The sequence below is a fragment of the Platichthys flesus genome, chromosome 15 (genome assembly GCF_949316205.1).
Source record: "Platichthys flesus chromosome 15, fPlaFle2.1, whole genome shotgun sequence".
In the NCBI taxonomy this organism is placed as follows: domain Eukaryota; kingdom Metazoa; phylum Chordata; class Actinopteri; order Pleuronectiformes; family Pleuronectidae; genus Platichthys; species Platichthys flesus.
Window position 1 is genome coordinate 971,331 of NC_084959.1, and position 21,768 is coordinate 993,098.

The 21,768-nt window shown below is 43.3% G+C and overlaps 1 protein-coding gene across 1 annotated transcript; it reads left to right on the top strand.

Moving 5' to 3' along the window:
* The first annotated feature begins 1,740 nt into the window (after positions 1–1,740).
* Positions 1,741–20,716, top strand: zgc:77151 (uncharacterized protein LOC337153 homolog). The gene is made up of 12 exons (XM_062406166.1): positions 1,741–2,001; positions 9,624–9,776; positions 10,339–10,443; positions 11,228–11,438; positions 11,534–11,764; positions 12,661–12,767; positions 12,912–13,059; positions 13,688–13,740; positions 14,064–14,161; positions 14,256–14,472; positions 14,661–14,852; positions 15,106–20,716. Exons 1-12 carry the CDS (start codon positions 1,981–1,983, stop codon positions 16,312–16,314), a joined length of 2,745 nt encoding a protein of 914 aa, XP_062262150.1. The 5' UTR covers positions 1,741–1,980; the 3' UTR covers positions 16,315–20,716.
* Positions 20,717–21,768: the final 1,052 nt, after the last annotated feature.

Consider the following 21,768-nt stretch of genomic DNA (forward strand, 5'->3'; position numbering starts at 1 on the left):
TTACTTCATGATTCAGAGTATAATAAGAATTTTTAAAGTGTACGTTACACTGTGACCGCGGTGATGAAAAATTTCATGTCCAAATTGACAGACCATCAAACCATGTAAACATTGAGATGCGGTGAAGGATCGACTTTCGCCAAATGAGACGATGTTGTCATAACTCCACTATGCATTGTCCTATCACCACAAAACTTCTGTCACATGATCAGAGACTGAGCCTGAACAGCTCTATGTGTCGTTATTTCCTCAGTGTCATAGCGCCACCTACTGATTCGCCATGAAACAGGAACTACTTTGTAAATCCACTCTGCATTATCCAACCGGCTCCGAACTACTGACCTGTGATCTCAATCCTGACCTCAACAGCTCCATATATTAACATCAGTGCAGGGTCATAGCGCCACCTACTGATCAGTGTGAAAAGGAATTTGTTTTAACATTGTCCAATTGACACAAAATTGCTCACGCTACTTCAGAGCAGCTACTTGAACAGATCTGTATGTATGTCTGTATGCGTGTGCTCGGGCCCTAGTGCTGTTACTATAATTCTAAAATACGTATTTATTTATTTGTAATCTGCTTATTAATAATTACGAATTGTGAAAAGATAGTTTTAGAGGAAGCCATTTATACCACTTTAAAAATCTAACGAGGGGAAACTGGAAGTTAATGTTCAGTTCACTGATGAAATGATTAACGATTAATTGTGATTTCTCTGAAGTTTCTTGTTGAACTTTTTCTCTTGTTGTTTAAATGTATAAACACAGAGACGAGGGCAAAGGGAAATAGGTACAAAAATAAAAGTATTGTATTTTTTAAAAGTGTTTATTAAATAGAATGCAATACTTGAATTTTACTTGTAACAGATTACTTACATACTTATATACTGCTATTTTAGCTTGAGCAACTAATCTGAATTCACTAAGTAGTTAACTTGAGTACTTTTGACCTGTATCAGATTACATTCATAATTTTTTACCTGTATCAGAGTACTTTTCTACATTTCGAGTACTTAAACCCGCCAGGGTGATGGGAACTTTTTAACCTGTATCAGAATACTTGAAAAATGCATTGTGGTATTTGTTTATTTTGACCTGTGTAATAGTACTTTAATGCTTTTTTAAAACATGATTACCTTTCAGCCTGTTTTATATTATATTTGTAAATCTTTCCATGTATCAGAGAACTGAAGTACTTTTTGACCTATTTCAGAGTTCTTTATGACCTTAGCCCATAAACTGTATTTAAAACCTTAACCTGTATCAGAGTACTTACTCCTCACTGTGGTTTTAGTACTATTGTTTGATTACATTTATACTTCTTACTTGCATCAAAGAAATACAGTACTATTTTTAACCTATACCTAAGGACCTTAACCTGTATCAGAGTAGTTGTGCTGTACTGTGGTAATAGTACTTTTTGGTCAGTATCAGATTACATCTGTAATTTCTACTTGTATCAAAGTAATTTACAACTTTTTGAACTTAATCAGAGTACATTAGTCCCCTAACCTGATTTAAAGTATTTCATCAGTATTTTTTAACTACATCCGGTTTGAACTTGTACAGGTACTGTGTATGAATGAATATTAGTATATTTGACTAAAATAAAAACTTCTTCTTGTTCTGCTGGCAGCTAAGTCCCGCCCTGAGGCTCCGTCAGGCGGAAGTACGTCACAGTAGCTACAGATGCTCGCGCTGCTGATTCTCAGAGTTTAACGTGAAGTTTCAAACTTTGATCTTTGGCTAATTTCACTGAGGAAGAGGAGGAGGAAGAGGAGGACGAAGAGGAAGAAGGAGAGGAAGGGGAAGAGGAAGAGGAGGAAAGAATAGTACGGCAGCAGGAGGAGGACTGGGTTTTATTTTTTTATTTTTTAAACACCGCCCCCCTCTGCCTCTGTGGTGCGTTTGTTTGTGTGTCGGCGAGTCCCGGCGGTGTAACCGGAGAGGGGCCTGACGGAGGGAATGCAGGACGGCAATGGAGCACAATGTAATCCAGGTAAAGTCCGGCTCCTTTCTACCTCCACGCCGCCGTGCGTCGCCTCCCGGGCCGGGCTCTGCGCGCTGCGGCCGGGGGGACAGCCCTACCGTGTGTCGCCCTGAACCGGGGCCGAGCGGCTCGGTTCGCTCGCTTCACGCGTCGCATCGGTTGTTTCCACCGGAGAGTTTGACTCTGACCGCAATTAGAACTTTATTCAACTTTCCCCTCCGCGGCTCTGCGGAGCACCGGCCCCGCGGGGGCAGCCAGCGTCTGCGGGAGCTGCGGGGGAGCGGGCGGCGGTGACACCGAGCGGCGCCTCCTGCCTTACCGGAGCCTGGCTCGTTAAATCCCGGTCTGATATTTCTGATATTGTCGGTGTGTTAATGAATCATTTCTTTGTGCGAGTGTCGAGTCGAACAGGGAGCTTCACCTCCGGCTCCCAACCCCCACCCGCCCCGGAGTCCTCCATGAGAGCCGAATAAAATTAAAATGTAAAGGCCTGTGTGTGTGTGTCGGTGAGTGTGTGTCCGTGTGTGTGTGTCCGTGAAAATATCACGAAACTTTTCAGCAGCATCCAAAAAAAAAAAAATGTCGCATCGCCCGATTGGACGCGTTCGATTCCGAATCCGATTTAACGTGAAGCAGCAGATCTGTGTCGTCGAGCTCTTCTTCTGCTTTCTGAGGAAACATATTCATATTATTATCAAATCCTCGCTCACATTCAACAACCGACATTTTGTCTCCGCAGCAATTACCTCACTTCAAACAGGAATGTTGATATTGTGTGTGTTTGTGTCGTGTGTGTGTCTGTGTGTGTGTGAAGGGTAAATGTGGAGTTTTTCTGTACTTGAAATATGGAGGATATTAAAATCCTGCTTCAAAACCCAGGAAACATCCAGAGGACACACACAGACAGACACACACCCAGACAGACAGACACACAAACACACAGATTTTTATTTTCAGTCGATATAAAAGCCTCCAAGTCTTTTATTTTGACATAAATCCTTAGTTTTAAGTGTGTTTGTGCTTTTATTCGAAATAAAAGCTTTTATTTTGACATTAATCCTCATTTAATGTCAAATTAAAATCTTTAATTCGACTAATTAACACATACACAACAAATATGGAGGATTTGTAAAATCAAGGCTATTATCCAAACAGAATTCCTGTTTCTGTTGACACAGGTTTATTTTTTGAATAAAGTATCGATATTTAGGGTGTGTTTTATACTTCAGATAAAAGCTTTTATTTTGACACAAATCAAAAATTTCTAGCAACTATTATTGTGATATAAATATATATATCAGAAGTGAAATCTTCTATAACCTGGGAATGTGTGTTTCTAGTTGCTATAAATGCTTTTATTTTGACATGAATCCTATTTTTCTGTCAAAATAAAAGCTTTTATCTCGAAAGAAACCCTTCATATTCAGCAGTTGTCTATATATAAGCTTTTATTTTGTCAGAAATCCTCCATAGTAGCTGGGTGTGTCTTTGTGTCGTACTTGTCTTTGTATATTTGGATATGATAAAATTCAGTTTTAAATATTAATTTACTGCAGCATTATGTTGTTTTTTCTACACCCCCCCCCTCCCAGTGGTGAACTTGTGAGCGTTTGGAATAACAGGATATACCCAAGGTCAATAATACTGAGAGGCTGTGTTACAATTTTATGTATTCAGTTGTTGTTTAAAGGAGGAGACATTTGTATTATCAATAGTTTTTGACTCTCTTCCTTCCTGTGTTTGAAAAAATCTCTTATTCCCAGAAATATCATGAGAACTGACGTAGGCAGGCTGCAGATTAAGGGTTTCCATTTTAAATTCCTGTGTATACGTGTGTGTGTGTGAGTCTGTGTGTGTTCATTTTAAACAGAGGCCTGCTGCTGCTGCGTCGTCGTCTCACTGCTCAGATTATATTATGTGGCTTTTATTTTCCTGCCTGCTCAGCCCTGCCTCATTTCCACCACTAGGCTGGAGCACAGCCCTCCCCCCCGCACCAGGAGACACAGCCTCGCTCACGTTCATACAATGTGCTACAGCAGATATTACTGTGTTTATTACACTGTACTGGCTCCATTCATCATATGTTCTCACTACTGTATATCTCAGTGTGAGGATGTGACTGTGTCTGACACATTCACTCTGTTGTTGGTCTAATGCTCTCGCCTCATTAATATATTGTATATTAAGAGCATTAATGGATTAATCTATGGACACAGCATGTTTTAGGAAATACTTTATTACTTTTATAGCTCGTTTGAAATGAATATTCTCTGTCATCTGTCAGTTAACGTTGTGAGAGAGTTGTTATTCTTTCTCAGTGTCTATAAATAACTGGAGCTCAATCAATAAATGGATTAATCAGAGGACAGTAGATAACAGAGCACCAATGGACTTTGAGAGTAAAAAATACAAAATGCTGATATTTTAGTCAACAAATGTATATTTAAACATTGTCAATATTTCCTAAGATGATGTTTTCAAAAATGGATTTAAGAATTGATATTTTACTGTTGGAAACACACTTAATTATAAATAACTGTAAATGACGACACAGATACATAGAGGATTGTATTCAGAGACTTTATGTCTTCTTGCTGAAATAAAACCACAACATTACATAAATATACATATTCCTGTAGGGGGCGACATTGAGTCCACAGATGATTTAACTTTATCTTCTCTGCTTCTTTGTTCCGGTCAAATTCCAAAAGAAACAGGTTTCATATTTTTATATTAATCAGCTTATGATTAAAACTTGCACTATAAAACCCAATACTATTCTTTCCTTGTAAATGAACATTTATATTGTTTAAATGATAAAATATCTAATACTGCTATAACCTTTAAATAGCTCCTTCATATTTATAAACCGATGTGTAAGATTTGTCCTGGTAAAGTCTGTTACGTCTTATATAGAGCAACATAATCCTTAAAAACATCGCTAATGCTGCTGTAACATTCCTGCAGGGTTTGTGTGTGAACTTTATTCTGCACAACAATAAGTTGTTTCAAATCTTATTTATGGGTTTTCTAGTTTAGCTCCTCAGCTTTCAGTTTCTTTACTTTCTTTCATTCTTCATTTCTAGTTCCTGTTTTTATAATTATCTTGTTATCTTCTAAGACATTTCAGAACATTAACATATGAAGAATTTACCTGACAATGAATAATGAATCTGATTGTGGTAATCCACTCAAACTATAAGTAAAAATACTTATACTATCTACTATCTGTATTTATTTTATGCTGTCTCATTGTTTGACCTGAATAATAAACCTGTTCTACTGATATTTTAAGGCTAAACTTAACCTCACTATAGCCCAACTTATAGTTTTCCTGGTGTCATATCTTGTTTAATACTTTGGATATAAATCTGTAATATCCATTACTTTGTAATCAGATGTATGATATGAGTGAGATAATATTCCTAAAATAGATCTACAAGTTACCTGCAGTACAACACATCGTGTCAAAGGCCCAGCTGGAATTTCACTGAACATTTTATTCATTCATTCATTGTCGTATAAAACTTTGAACTTCTCGTATTATTCATTCTTAAAAGCGTCCTATTAATCTATAGTTGTCAATTCTGACCTAAACTTTATCATAATAACTGAATAAATCTGTATTGTTGTCAGGAAGCAGTGCTTCTAATTTTTGTTCATATAAATAACTATTAAATGGTATAATATAACTCAGTAGGGATGTTTATAGTTTGTTTATAGATAATATTCTACATACAAATTATCTGAAGCCCTTAATGTGACTCGGTGTTAAATTTGTGGGGTTATAATGTAAATATGACAAATATATCCTGGTATGTATAGTTTAAATGTTCCCCTGGGACTCTACAGTGAATTCTAATGATTATTTATGTAATATATTGTGTTAATATTGTTCCTGCAGCTGAGGTTCATGACTCTGTATCAGTGAGGAGTTTGTAATGCTCTTATAATCCTGCAGGACGAGGTCTGTGCTGATGAATGTGCTTTATTCAGTTCCTGTAGCAGGACGTACAGTAGAGTACGATTAACGCGCAGCTGTGACCTTGTCGACTTTTATTACATATTTCATTACGTCTCTATGGTAGTTCGCATAACTTATGCGTCCGTGCTCCTCCCGGGACTCGGGATATGAAGCTTGTTGTTTTTAGTTTTTGTGTCACACAGTGTTTCCCACGGGACGATGAAGTGTGTGTGTGTCTGTGTGTGAGATGCTCCACAGTAATGTCATTCAACGACGTGTCCCTGCAGTGTTTGTGTTGATTTTAGAAAATTCCCACTTGTTTGACTAGTGCAGGGATGATGTCTGTTTTCTGCTTTTTAAAAAATTGATCCTCGGCCTGCTGCAGCTCGTCTGCAGAGCTGCAGCGCGTGGGGGAGGGGGAGAAGGGTGTGTGTGCTGGGTTATGGGTTTTGGGTGGGGGAGGATGTGCCGGGTGGGGTGGGGGTTGTGGATGATCGACACAGGAGTGAGAATTTGAGAATTTTCTGCGTCCAGGCGACAGGAGACGTCACAGCAGCTGCACGGGAGCACAGTGACCACGCCGGAGGAAAGAGGAGGAAACATAGAATATTAATATATTTTTATTCTGTAAATCTCCACGTCCCGTCTATCATGAGCAAATGGATCACAGCTGCAGAGCCGACCACACCCTGAGCTCATACAGCAGGCCTTTTATTTCTTATGTATAATAAGCTCCGTGAATCTGCCTGGTTTATTTTAATTCAGTTAATATGAAGGAACCTCGATCTGCCCACACTTCACCGTCAATGCACACGAGCCGCGGAGACGAGTTCACTGTCAAGGAAATAAATCAGGAACTAGTTTGATCTCCTGTGACCTGCTTGTGATTTACTTTGCTGCTTTTCCTGCTCATATCCCCACAAACATCAAGACTTGACAGGATCAGTAGACTCATCAGCAAACAGGGAATAAATCAGCAACTATTCTATAATTGATTTAATTGAGGTATAAATCCCAAACTGTTCTGGATCCAGCTTCTGAAATCTGCCTCGTTTTCCACCTCGAGCTCAAACTATTGATCAACCCTTATGGATGAAATAAAAACAGCTCTTGTTCTTGAATCTTTTATTTCTCTTTCTTTCTGTATTTTCTCCGGCTCGCCTTCTTGCAGCTGTGCGCTGGTGGATCATGTTTCATGTGGAGCGGCTGTAATTCGGTCTTTTCTCGCCTCCAGCAGCAAACAGAGGATCACAGAGCAGCCTGATGGATTCAGTATCACAAACCAGCGTTCATAAAACTGGATCATCGAGTGTCTGATGTCGCTCATGAAACTTTCCTTGAAGTTGTCACCGTTTGTGATTCTAAGATTCAGTGACGCACCTGGATTTTCTTTTCTAGACAACGGATCCCGAACAATGAAGCAAAGATCCATCGAGTTTCCAAAAACAACTTAAACATGACAAAGATTAATCTGCAGTGGAAAATCGTCCTCGACTAAATCACAAGTTCCTCCTGCTCATTGTTTGGAACAAACTTGTTTTCAGAAACTTTCTGAAACAATTTTAAATTAAAACTGACTGTAAAGAAAGATGGACGACATGATGGCATCCCAAAAGTGAAGCCCAATAATCTCCATCGCCCCCTGGTTGTTGATCACAATATAGGTCATACCCCCTCCTCCTCCATGTTAGTAGATGGGATATGGACCAAACTAAAGTATCAAAGTAGATGTTAAATAAATGATGATGCTGGTAGTTACACCTCATTGTAGCTACCAGGTAACTTGGAGAGGACCTGTGTCTGAACCTTGTCCCTCAAGGTTCTGTCCTGGGTCCCCCCCCTCTTCTCTCTCAGCTCTGTCATTCACTCACATGGCTTTTCCAACCACAGCTACGCTGATGACACCCAACTAGTCCCCCCCCCCCCAGTCTACATCATGGACATGGTCAAACATTACACCCCAGCCCATTCACTCCGCTCTCCATCGGCCAATCAGATGCTCCCTCACTGTGAGGGACAGCTGCCACTCGAGCTCCACATCTTCCTCCAGACTAACGACTCATCTCTTCAGACCCTCGGTTCAGAAGATGATGTTTAATAACCACCCTAACAAAAATGAATCAAACTCAGTGTAGCTGCACTAACATGTTGCACTTTGTGGTTTGTCTTGATGCTCTTATTGTGCGTCGCTTTGGATAAAAGCTTCAGCTCAATGAAATGTACCATAGTGATGTTACCATGGCAACCAAATTAAGTGCTTCATTTATTTCCTTCATTCAAACAGAAATACTTCTTACCCCCCCCCATCAGAAGCTGTCTACAAACCAATCAGAGTCAAGTATAGGTAGACCCCTCCCACGTAGGCGACGTTCAGATGTCAGACAGAATTCTTTGGTCACTGAATTACAATGAAGTTTCAGATCAGATGAAATATGGAACAAAGTGAAGCTTCAGATTCTCAGAGAGGAAACGACCTGAGTGCAGCGGATCGGTTCTGATTTGTTCTGTGGGAAACATGTGACCTCGACACGAGCCAAGTAATATTTATTAATTCACCCAACAATCTACTGATGGTAATTATTTACTCATGGAGGCGTTTAGACTGTGTGAGTGCCGTGTTGTGGTGCAGTGAAAACAGGAAGCTGCTTTGTTTCTGTTTAATCAGCTTTTTTTTTTTTTCTTTCACATATTTACACATGAAAATCTGGAGAAGATATGTGACACAGTTGGTTCATATCAGACGAGTTCCTGCACGTCTGAAGGTTCAGGCTCTGATCACAGGTCGTCACTTTGTCAGAGGAACTCATTCAGTCACATCCTGAGTCGTGTCAGCTGCAGCTTCGACTCGGCTCCACAGTGAGCAGTTAATTTTTAACACCTCCTCTCGGACCAGTTCAGAATGTTTCAGTATCTCTGAACAATGATTACACGTGAGAAAACGCTGCCTCGCTGCAAGATGGTGCAACTTCAGAGACTCTGATGCCAGAGGTGGAATTCTGAACAATTTATGGTTTTGAACACACCCAAGAAAAAGTGGGGGGGACGCGGCGAGAACATCGAGGCCCTTAGATTTAAATTTAATAGTTTCATCGCTGAGGAATTTTCACTTTGTTCATATGTGGAAAAGCCAAATTGTGACGGGACGTATTTTAATCTGGGATTTAAGATTATTACAATGTGGAGTGGTCAATGCAGAAACAACTGCGTCGAAAAGAGTCAGACTGAATTTGAGAGAACATATGGATGAATATTAACATAATCCTAATAATTATCCTTGAAAATGTAAATATTACAAGTGCACAAACAAAACGACTGCTGCTTACCACACCAGATAAAAAGTGATGACATTTGTGTATTTTCGTAACAAAACGCAATTTATGTAATGTAAAAAAAGCTAAATAATATAATCCTTGTTTTAAAACATCAGAATCAGAATTCTTTTTATTGCCATGTATTGTTGCACATACAGGAAATTGCCTTGGTGTGGTTGGTGCACTGTACAAACAACAATATAAAAACAACAATATATACAGTTAGAGAGTTACGTGCGGTTCTAAGGTGCAGAGATTGGTGATAGTGCCAATAATATAGAGTTTATAAACTCACTGAACGAACCAGGTGAACATGCTGTGATTGTGACGGATGTTTCCTGCTGTCCCCCCCTCAGTGGTTGGGTGCTCCGTCCTGCCAGCGAGGCAGCTACGCCTTCTACAAGTCGGTGAGCAGCAGGGCTCAGCCCGACGGGCCGGTCCAGGTATGGAGGCTCGGGGAGTTCTACCTGATCCGCTGTGGCCCTCAGGATCCTATGTGCATCGCTGAGGTGAGAACCCTGCACACCTGGTTTGAAAGAGCTCTGAATTATTAAAGCTGCTTTTGAACTATAACCAACAAATTCAGTTTGAACAGAACGCGCTGATTTACACTTCCTCTCCACTGCCTTTCCAGATCAGTGTATTTATCAGTTGTCTTGTTGAAATCTGTCCAGACTTTCACAAACATATATCTGCGTTTACATTTGCTTATAGAAAAACTTATTTGGCCGAATTCAACATGCTGAAGATATGTACATCCATGTTTATATATTTGTCAATAAAAGTTAAGTCATTTCATTTATAACAAAGTTTACAATGGAATCATTGAGAGAAAATATATACACACACACGCATATAATATATTTTTGGTATCAACATGTTTACTCACTGATATTAGTATCAACAAGTCCACATCGCTCGGCTCTCCACCTTTCAGAGGGAAACATTTTACTTAATTGACAGTTTCTTCTGATTTTCACTGACAAACTTGTTAATTCAACTTTTATTTTCAGTTCACAGCCTTCTGCTGATGAATCAGTATTTTAATTAAAGTTACGTCATCATGTGCAGGTGACCTTACTGTGGGAGGACCAGACCCGGTCCCAGCTGGCCAGCACCAGACTCTACTTCCTACCTGAAGACACACCGAAGGGCCGGACCGGGGAGCACGGAGAGGTGGGTCAGAGGTCAGAGGTCAGAGGTCGAGGACCCTGCTTCCTCATCTCTGCAAACAGACAACAAATTTAGGATTCTCTCTCTCTCTCCTCAGTCGAACTGATATTAATCAATCATCAGTTTAATAGATGATCAGTCAATTACAATCAGTGAGTTAAGAGGAACAGGGTCAGTTTCTGCCTCCACATGAGAATCACACTAATGTGTTGTCCACATGTAAATCACATGACTAGACTGAAGACAAGTTTTCCACATTTTGAAATTTATATTCCACAGTTGAAGTCTCTATTTCCAGCTTAAGATTTTCCTGGAGGAGAAATTATTTTTCAGTTTCTATTCATGAGTCACTGCAGGAGTTTGTGAAACCATGGTCTGGTTTTATCTTTAGAAAAACGTTTGACATTTCTTAACAGTTATTACAAACTCTCGTCAACAGTCATTTTCAATGAGGCGTGTATATCGTGGATAAAGTATCGCAGCCCCGGGGAGGTGGAGGATTCATGGGGGGGGGGTGGCTGGTGTCATTGCGCATCAAGGACCAAACAGGGTCAGGGCCGACAAACTGGAATGGGAGGAGACCTCAGAGACTGGAGCTGTAAACTGGGTAAACAGGGACTTCAGCTATAACCTAGAACCTCCGTGGAGCTCAGACCTCCAGCAACACACACACACATCCCCCCCCCCCCCACACACACACACACTCCACGAAGTCCTTCTAACATGTCTGATGCTTCTCATCATCATCCATGAACTGCTCTCAGACATGACTCTACCTGTTGTTCAGGATGAGGTGTTGGCCGTGTCCAGGAAGATGGTGCTGCGGGTGGAGGACCTGGTGAAATGGGCGTGTCCTGAGCCGACCGGTCTGAGCAGCAGCTCCCAGCTGACTCCGCCCAGTGGAACCAACGGCCTCCACAAACCTCCACCGAGCAGCGAGGGCGACGTCGACACTTCACTGGACACGAGCATCGAGCCGCTCACAGGGAAACCTCAGAGTAAGAACCACTGAGGCAACTGGTCAACTGAAAAGTGACGAGAACCAGTGATTAAAAACCAGTTACTGATTTGCTTCACTGGTGTTTGTTCTCAGACGTCCTGTCGGAGCGTCAGAGCATCAAAGTGCTCAGCTTCCCACAGTACTGCCGCTTCCGCTCGCTGCAGAGGCGTATCCAGGATGGAGCGAGGGGGCCGGGGGTGCAGGACCCCCACCTGCTGGCCCTGGGCAGCGTGAGGGCGCTGCCCGGCGTCCGGCTGATGTTCTGCAGGGACACGTTCAGCCACCCGACCCTGGAGGGCAGCGACAGCTTCTCCTGGCAGTTCAGTGAGTGTCTCAGAAACCAGGTGCACTCGCTCACTGGAGCAGGTTACTGTGACCGGTGCCTCCTCTCTTTCATCTGGGTTTGGTCTCCTCCACCTCCAGAGGGAAGTGCTCTTCAGCTGCTACATGTCTCACTGGCTCTGTGGAGCTCTAAAACGTGATGACATATCGATGCTGTGTTCACAACTCGTTTCTGCTTTAACAGACTGAACTTTTAAGAATGTAGTTATTGATCTTTAAAAATGAAACCAGCAGGTTGAAGAAGCAGCTTCTTAGATATCTGGAGTTTTGTTTTGATCTGAAATGAACGATTATAGAGATTGTTTGATTTCAGTGTGAGTGTAGAACGTTTTCTCAGAGTTACACAGTCAACACTGAAGTCGCAGCTCGACAGGAACTGGATTAACGAGTTGGTTCTTTTTTTAACCAGGGCTGGTTCTTAATCTGTCAGCAGGAACCTCTGAGACAGTTCAGCTGTTTGACTTGTGATCAACACTCTGTGTGATTGTCGCCTATTTCTCTTATTGTATTTCATTTGTTATAAATATGTTAATACAGAGCATTTACATGTTTTGTTCAATATTTTGAAACAACACCTTATTTGATCTGATTGACCTTTAGTCTTTAATCAGGTTAAATTAGTCAGATTCATAATCACCTGCTGAAGCTTCTCACCATGTTTGTGGTGATTGAAAAACGAGGTCAATGAAACTCGATGTGTTTCCATCTCCTGCTGTTCTGACTTTCAGGAGTTGTTCATGAAGTTGAACAGCAGGGGGCGCTGGATGGAAACATCTGGTTTGGTGTGAATCTGTAAAGAAGGAGACGGACAAAGACACTTTTTAATGTCACTCAGGAAAATGTATTTCTTTTTAAATGAAGTTCTCTGTGTTCTGCAGGATGTCCGTCTCTCAGTCTGCGAGGTCGACCTCGTAAGAGGAGAGGTCGCGACGACAGCGACTCGCCGAACTCCAGCCAATCAGAGTCCTGGCTTGAGAGGATGAAGGTTGGTCCTATTTGAAATGATATGAAGGTGTTGAATATGCTGGTGTGTTATTACAGTTCATAATCAGACTCTGGATCTGCTGCCTCTTTAAGAAGCGGAGGATTGAATCATATTAACGACCTCATGCCCTGGTCTCTGTCTCAGGAGAACGTGATGGGCAGCGTGGAGGTCGGCTGCGAGGGCGACTGGCTCCCTCACCCCGAGGAGCAGCTGTTCCTGGATCAGCTCCACGCCTTCATGGAGCGTCAAGGCTCGCCCATCCACAAGGTCCCCAACCTCGGCTTCAAGAAGAGTGAGTCTCTCAGTGTCTCGTCCCAGAGTTCAGAAACCTCACATCAGTCTCAAGGTTCATTGGAGCAAAGAGGAGAATCTGAACGGTTTTGAGAACAAAAAATTCATTTTCTTATCAACAATTTCCCATTTTTACTAAATGTTATTGATCTGAAAAATGTCAATTTGATACAATAAAGAAAATCTCTTTCTTTCTGTCATTGTTTGGACATTAAGAAGGTTGCTGGTTTGACTCCGTCCTTCAGGCTCTGATGGATTTGCGTCAGGGAGTTTTTCTTTTACAGAAACTCGTGACCGTTACAGATTTAAGAACCTGAAACACATTTTTTATAATTAGATGAAAAATCTATTTAAAAAGGACATAATGTGTTTTAATGATGTGATTTTGTACCAAATTCAATTTTCAACCGCTGCCGAGAGAAAACATGTTGACCACGTTACATCGAGATTCTTTTTGCTTTTAATCCGATAAGATATAAAATATCAGGAGGTTTAGTTTTGCCTGTTTGTTTTAAAGCTGGAGAGAATTTAGTTTGATCGTTGAGTCAAACTCTGTTTATGTGTCACCTGACTTGTGTTGTGATTTTCTCCCTGTTTGATATTTGCATGTTCTCTGCTCCTGTCCTCAGTCGACCTCTTCCTCATGTACTCTGTGGTCAAACGGCTCGGAGGCTACAAAAAGGTGAGTTCATCCAAATCGTATTCAAAGCAACTGTTGACATTTTGGAACAAGTGAAAATTACGTCTGATTTTGATTCGGTCGTCAAAGTCAGCGCCGCTCGTTCAAGCACCAATAGAAACTCAGCTTCAGGCAGGTGGGGGAGCGGATTGTGTTGGTGCAGACAAAATACTCCACGTTGTTGTGATGGAGCGACCGAAACACAAAATGACATTCACACAATCCAAGAACAAGGAACCGACCAAACAGCGTCCGGGGATCAGTTAATACTTAATGAGTCTAATGAAATTAAACTTAACTTTATGAAACCTCTGTGTTTCTCACAGGTGACGATGGACCGACTCTGGAAAATCGTCTATAACGAGTTGGGAGGATGCGCCGGCAGCACCAGCGCCGCCACGTGCACCAGAAGACACTACGAGAGGTACACACACACACACACACACACACACACACACACACACACACACACACACAGCAGTGGTTCACGTCTCACTGTGACTCTCTCTCTCTCTCAGGTTGATGCTTCCGTATGAAGAGCATCTCAGAGTAGGAGGAACTGAGTTTAAAATCCCAGAATCCCCCACTCCTCCGAAACCCCGAGGCATCAGAGGAAGGAAACCACTTCAGAGAGGAAGGAAACCAGGACCCAAAGCAAAGGAGAAGATCACAACCTCCACTTCTCCTCTTCCGCCAACTGTTCCTCTTCCTCGTCTTCCTCCTCTTACTCATACTGTAAGTGACACAGCAGCTGGTTGTCTGTCTTAAAACTCCTTAAAGTTCGTTAAAGTTTAGATTTTCATTTGTCCACCGGCGACGAGCAGCTGAAGTCTGTTTGTCCATCACACGTTCGTGAACGTGATATTCTAAGAGATTTGTTTGAATTTGGTATAAACGTCATCTTCCTCTTCCTCCCTGAGCAGAACCTGAGCCCGACTGGCTCGGTGCTGGTGAAGAGAGGCCGAGGCCGGCCGAAGGGAACACGCAACAAGGCCACGCTGATGGCTCAGGCCAAGCTGCTGGCGCTGCAGCAACCCAAACCCAAAGCTGCCGCAGAGACGCTGCTGCTTCAGGCCAAAGGCAGAGAGGGGCCGACCCTCAGCAGCACACACAGGGTGAGCACCATCCCACTGGGCTGCTCCGCGCCCCCCACCCAGTGGATACACTCAGTCCTGCTGCTATGGCCGGGCGGAGCTTCCTGTCAGAGTTGTTTAAATAACTCTTAACTGATGTGAAGTCTATTAACTGATGAACATTCATTTAATCACGTGCCTGAGATCAGAAAGATTCAAATGAAATGTGTGACTCAGCAGATTTGGTTTGAATCCAACACGTCAGTAACGTTCCTCTTCTTCTCTCCTGCTGCAGACGTCCATCCTCCCCATCAACATGCCCCTGACCCCCGACCTCTCCCCCCTGTCGGCCCCCTTCCTCCACATCCAGCCCAACCCGAAGGAGCTGAACCCGGACAGAGGAGAGTCCGCGGCTCCCCCCCCCACCGTCCTCCTCGCCACTCTTCCTCGCCACTTCGTGGGAGGATCGCTGGGAGGCTTCAGCCCCATCAAGGGGATGTGTCCTCTGGACATCTTCAGGAACCACATCAGCCTTCAGAGGGCCCCGGAGAGCCCGGCGCTGACGCCTCAGGACCCGGCCCAGCACCACACCACCATCTTCACCCTGCAGCCCAAAAGTGGAAGCCCGGACACGCCCCATCCCAGTGGGGACCAGCTTCAGCCGCACCCTGGCCACCAGCACCACAACCGCTGCTCGGGGTGTACCGTGGACGACGGAGCCCAGAGGGGGGGCAGCCGGGAGGCCAGGAGCCGGCCCCAGCTGCCCCCTCTCCGGGTCCTGCCTCTCAACCTGGACTGCAGCGTTCAGGTGTGTCAGCTGATGAGGACTCGCCGTCTGGACTCGTCACAGCTGCAGACCTTCACCCGCCGACTCTCCGAGGCCCTGTCCCAGGACCTGAGCGCCAAGCCCCCCTGCTCTCCCATCACCCCTCCCCCCGAGCAGGCGCTGCCCCTCAACCTCAGCAAGCGTTTCCCGGTCAAGAGACCCAGTACTGAGGGGCCGGACCAGTTCAGAGCGGGAAGCAATGGGGACACGGACCAAACGTTGTCCAAGAGGCCCAGAGCGAGCTGCATGGAGCCGGCTGAGGACGCCACGCTGGGGGGGGGTTCCAGCTCTGCAGGAGGAGAAGAGACTGATGAGGAGGCAAAGAACCAGGAGGAGCCTGCAGACCTGAGCTCGCCGAGCAGGATCAGGGCCTTCCTGCTCAGGCTGCCTCCCTTCCAGGTGAAACTGGAGGAGGATCTGAACGGGACAATGTTCGGGAAGTTCCTTCCTCCGGGATCCAACAGCGACGCCCAGCGGACTGAGACGGAGAAACTGGAGGGAGGAGTGGTGGTCAAGAAAGAAGTGAAGAAGGAGGCGGAGCTGGTGGTCGACCTGGAGCGACACGGAAAAAACAACAAACAGACGTCTGAGCAGGAGGAGACAGGCCACGCCCACTGCTCCGGCCCCGTGGAGCTGATGAGGGCGGGGCCTTCAAACGCTGACACACACTGTTTCTAGCATCGCAGGCTCTGTGGAAAGATCAAACAGGAAACTCGCCCACCGGTCGGGATCCACTGGTTCTTGGATCCGGGCTGATCTCTTGAAGCTGACGTTGACTCGTGAGGACGCTTCACGAGAGCGTCTGGACTCCACTTCCTCGTTTCCTGGTTCCTCTCCGGTTTTTCTCTGTGGTTTCTTTGATTGAACTTTGCAGAGGAAATTCATGACAATCACAAATCAGCTTCTCCTCCTCCGTTCGTTCCGTCTCGACATGGAGAAAAGAGAGAGAGAGAGAGAGAGAGAGAGAGAGAGACTCTCTAACAAACACTGCCATAACACGACTCTCCATGACACTAACTCCACTGTTCCATGTTAGGGTGAAATATTGAATAAGATCCATGATACTTAAAATTAAAGTCAATATTGCATATATGCGTGATGCTATGCATCAATACGTCATAATGAGCATCTAGAGTGTACTGTAGTTCGCTAGTTTCATTTTTAAATTGTACTCTACTTCTGTAGGGAGATAGTTATTTTCTGATAAAGTGTTTGGAACGAGGAGCTCGTCGTCTTCACGTTATAACTCGTTCAGTGAAGCGTTTATATTCCTGCTCCTCGTTCAAACGATATAAACCTTTCTTACACACACGTGCCTTAAAACGACCAGCGGCCGCTTCGCCCGCCGGCGTCACTCATCCTCTCAAAGTGATACCTTGATGTGTTCGCCTGTCAGCTGCTCCTCGTCTGGAAACACCAGCCTGTTTCTAACCAATCACATGAGACGCTCGTCAGTAAAAACCTCCAATCAAATCTCAAACTCTCCAATCAGAACATTCTGTGATGTCCTGATCTCAGTATCTGAGCTCGAACATGTCGGGGTTCGATACCCGGCCCTGTCAGCATCGTGTGGACCACAGCGTTATCGGCTCTTGTGGAGATCGCACATGAACACGTAGCCCAACGTTCAGACTACCTCAGGTACTTCAAGAGGAAGATGGTTCCACCACTGTCTGTTAGGGGGCGGAGCCTGAGCTGTAAACACAGTCAGACATGGCGTGAAATTAGAGGGGGGGGGGGGGGGGATCCTGATAATTGATGGAAACAACAAACTGTAAATACAGATGACAACACGTCTCCACTTCCTCCTGACAGCCACCAGGGGGTGCACAGTCAGATCTGAACATGTTATTTGTTGACGATAGAAACAAAATGGAGAAAACGTGTGAATCTGGACTCGTAGCGTTCGGTCACGTCGTTTGTATTATTACGATCTTTTTGATTTCTGACAGTTGGACAGTTCCTCTCGGGTGAAGGGAAACTACGCTGCTACGCCACGTATGCTACTTCTTTAGACCGTACCAGGCTAACGGTTTCCCCCTGTTTCCACTCTTTGTGCTAAGCTAATGCCGCTGAGATCCGATTGTTCTGTATGATGACGTTCAGATTCAGATTGTTTTTCGTCGGGTGAAACTGAAGAATCAAACCTGCAGCTTCTCTCCACTTTAACTCACGCGTTCCTCACGTCATCAGCTGACCCTCCTTCCTCGTCCAGTGCCAACTCGCCGACCCGCTGAGGAACTCAAACATCAAGGTATCTCTTTACTCGCAGCCTTTCCCTTCGACCCGCCGCAGCCGCCGGTTCAGATTTGCACACCTACTGTACCCGTTCGCTTCATTTGGTATTTTACATATTTATATCTGCCATGTTTTTTTTATGTTTTGTTTATTTCCATCTTGCCAATGTTTCATTTGACCAGAGCAGTGGCATCGACAACGACACCGAAAGCAACTGGTGCTGTTTCTTCTTAGTTCTGTCGCCATATTGTTGTTTATGTTTTTGTTTTGTTGACGAAGCTGCGAAGAGTTTTCACGACAGCGAGTCAATAAATCTACTCAAACCTCTGAGCAGATACATTTTTTGTTTAGAGTTCAAACAAATCATTTTAAAGAATTTAATGACATTGACGTCGCAACTTGTTATGAAAGAATTTGCCGTTTCGAGTTTTGTTCGTCTGAACGATTAGAGACGAAGATTAAAACGTCACCGATTCACCAAAGTACCAAAACAACCAGGAAAACAAACACAACGTCTCCGAAGTCCGTTAACGTCACAATAATAATAATTCCGTTAATTTAAGACAAGTCACTTTCCGTGGTTAGGTTTTTTTTTCTCTGCAAATAAAGATGGACGACGCGTCTCCTCCTCTGTGCAGCCTCAGCTGTCAATCAATCACCTCAGCTTGTTCTTAAATCATCAATCAAACCAAACTGATCAGAAACAACATCTTTGACAAACGTTTATTTAATTTGGTCCACGTCTCACATGCTAACATGTAGGAGGTTTATGATCTATACTGCAGCCGGCCACCAGGGGGCGATCCAGATCCTTTGGCTCCTGTCGAGCTGTCACGTCGTCCATCTTCATGAGTGACAAACTCTTAAAATCTTAAACACGTTGACGTTCGATCAAAATCTTTGTTTCCTCTTCCTGCGTCGGGTGAAGTCGTCTCGTTACAAACCTGCGTGATTAGAGTTCTGAACGTTCACACCTGAGGCGTCGCCATCTTAACGAGTGGGAGGCGGCTCGACGCCCCTAAACGAGCGCCATCTTGTTTTCACTCAGCTCCGACGTCAAGTGTTGAACGTTCTTCAACTTCACAGGAAGTGTGTGATTCTGTCGCTTGAGCTCTTTTCTCTCTTCAACGTTCCGACCAATGAGAATTTAAAGAGCTAGTGTCACAGATCCCCCCCCCCCCCCCCCAGCCTTCATACAGCTGTAAACCTGTAGGAACCTTTTCATTGGTTCGCTCTGAAGCTTCAGTCAAACCTCAGCTCCTGATTCTCCTCAACCATAAACCTGTTTCATTTTTATTTCCATGCATGTGTCTTTATGTTAGCGACGTTGTGTCTTTATGCTAATGACGTTGTGTCTTTATTTTAACGATGTCATGTCTCTTAACGACGTTCGGTCGTTGTCGGGTGAAAGCGCAGCGGCGTCATGTAACATGGGCGGGGGGGTAGAGTAGAGATGTTGAACCAGGACCACAAGAGATGAGACTTTTCTTTCTCCTCTTGTTTCTGGTTATTTAAGCTTTAGTTTTTTCAAGTTTTCTTTTAGTTTAAAATGTTTGTGTTCAAATTTAAACGTTTACATTTGTTATGCATGTTGGACACATTGTTCTCTCCAGTGTTTTGCACACGACTTCAGTCCTGAACACCGCCGCTCGTCCGTGTGAGGACTTTGAATCAAGTGCCTGATCTTTACACGTAACAGTTACATTGGCTGGTTCGCCCTTCGTGCCACCTCGACTTGAACAGCGCCCCCTGCTGTTGCACCTGTGTTGAACTGATAGCGTCACGGCAGATCTCAGCAGGACGGAGCTAACTGGACCTAAAGGACTCGAGGACCTAGCGAGCGAGTTGGTGTGATGTCAGTGTTCGACATCCGAAAAGAGAAATGATCAAATAAGGAAGAGGCCACATGTGACATTTTAACAGCTGTGAACGGTGGAAGTTACATTTTACATGTTGAGCTTCTGTTTGTGTTGACAAGTGAATCTGGGTCATTTTAGTTCAGAGATATAAAAATAACTTTCTGTACAAACGATTGGAATAATTCTGATGTTTGTGATTCTGTTGATCAGTCGAGAACAGTCCGAGTAGAACGATTAGTTTCATTGAATCTAAGGAAGTTTATTCTTTAAGCTTCTGAGCAGCCATCCAAAGATTCTCAGTTAAAATATAGATAAATTTACTTTAGTCCTACATTGGAATTTTGTAAATTTAACCCTTGAGTGCGTTGTTAAATTTAACAAATTGAAAATACTGTGGAAATGTAATCTGAATAATTCAGGATCGTTTTCAGGATTTAAATTGGATTTATTCACATTTTTTGTATAAAAGAATTTAGATTTTCTTTTCTCTTCTGATCAATAACGAATCATTTCCGCTCTAAGACGTAACTGTTCTTCGGAGGCATCAGAGGTGGCTTGTGGGAAATGTCGTCTCTGTTAGCAGAGCGCGTCTCAGTGACGTTCAGATAGCAAAATGTTTCACGTGGCTCTTTTCCAAACTGTTGGATGTGAACAATCGATGAATGTCTCCGTCACATCTTCCTTTGATCTGCTTTGATCTCAGCGTCATTGCCTCATGTGTTCGTCTTTTTTCTCCATGAAACAAAAACTCAGATCAACGTTCGGACGCAGTCGGAGCGAAGGAGACGAACTCTTCTGTGACTCACGGTTTAACTCGGTGTTGAGCGACGTTCTGTTCGTGCGTCTGTGTGATTTGATTGGTTCACGTCTGCAGCACAAACTCAAGTTCCACTGTTTGTAAAAGAGATGAACGGCTGCAGTGTCAGGTACCATTCCATTTTAACACTGTATATTTATAATAAAAGTTATCTGGTTATAAATAATGAGACTCGTGTTTATATTTCTCACTTCACTCAAACTGGTTTCAAAATAAGATGAATGAATTGTTTAGAATCAATGCAAAAGCATTTGAAGAAATGGAAACTTTAATCTTTATTTTACATTCATAGCTATCTTTTGAAATAAAGAATAAAGTTATAATTGAGTCACAAATGATAAGATTGTAATTCTATGAGCCACAGTATTGTGCTTAGTTATATGAAGAAAGTCAATTTATTCCTAAAATATATAATTCTTATTTTATCAGTCACTCATCTCCTGCAGTTCTTCAAACTGAACACTAGAGAGCAGCACAGGTCTGATAACTGAAGAGAAAATTTCATTTATTTCCCTTCTGATCTCTTGGTTAATTTTTAACCCTCATTGGTTTAAATATGTCTTTTGAATCACTGTTTATGAAAAATCTAAATACAAAACTTAAACAAATAAAATAAGATAAAAAACCCAAATTAAGTGGAAGTAGATGAATTATTTAAAGTGTTATGATTCAGAGACTGAAATTCGCTCAATGTTAAACACTGAGTCAGGATCCATTGTTCAAGTGAAACAGACAAAGTGTTTAAGAATCTTTACAGTCACGTCTTCAGCAGGAGCCAGGGACTGTAAATAAAGATGGACGACATGAAAGATCCTGAAACTGAAGCCAAAAGGTATCTTGATCACCCCCTAGTGGCCGGCTGCAGTTTAGGTCATAAACCTAACTAACATGGAGGAACGTATCCTCTTTCCTGCAGCCACCAGGGGGCGATGGAGATGTTTTGGCTTCATCAAAGAGGAGCTGTCATGTGATCCATGTTTATTAGGGCCCGAGCAGTGGCAGGCACTGACGGACAGTGAGGCCCTATTGAAATTGTAGGGATTATTATTATCATACATTTTTTTTTCAGGCAAATGATAAGGCCTTTTGAGACTTTAACTTGCTCAAATTCTTTCAAAAATTTTCAGAAAATTTGAAAGCGGTGAAAATTTACGGATTCTGGAGGAATTTTCAGTGGGCGTGGCAAAATGGCTCAACTGTTGTGTTTTTGACTCTGTC

Excerpts from the sequence above, each read along its gene's own strand:
- zgc:77151 (XM_062406166.1), top strand. The coding sequence starts at position 1,981 with ATGGAGCACAATGTAATCCAG. Across the intron at positions 11,765-12,660 it reads CAGCTTCTCCTGGCAGTTCA|GATGTCCGTCTCTCAGTCTG; the intron begins GTGAGTGTCTCA and ends TGTGTTCTGCAG. Across the intron at positions 14,162-14,255 it reads ACCAGAAGACACTACGAGAG|GTTGATGCTTCCGTATGAAG; the intron begins GTACACACACAC and ends TCTCTCTCTCAG.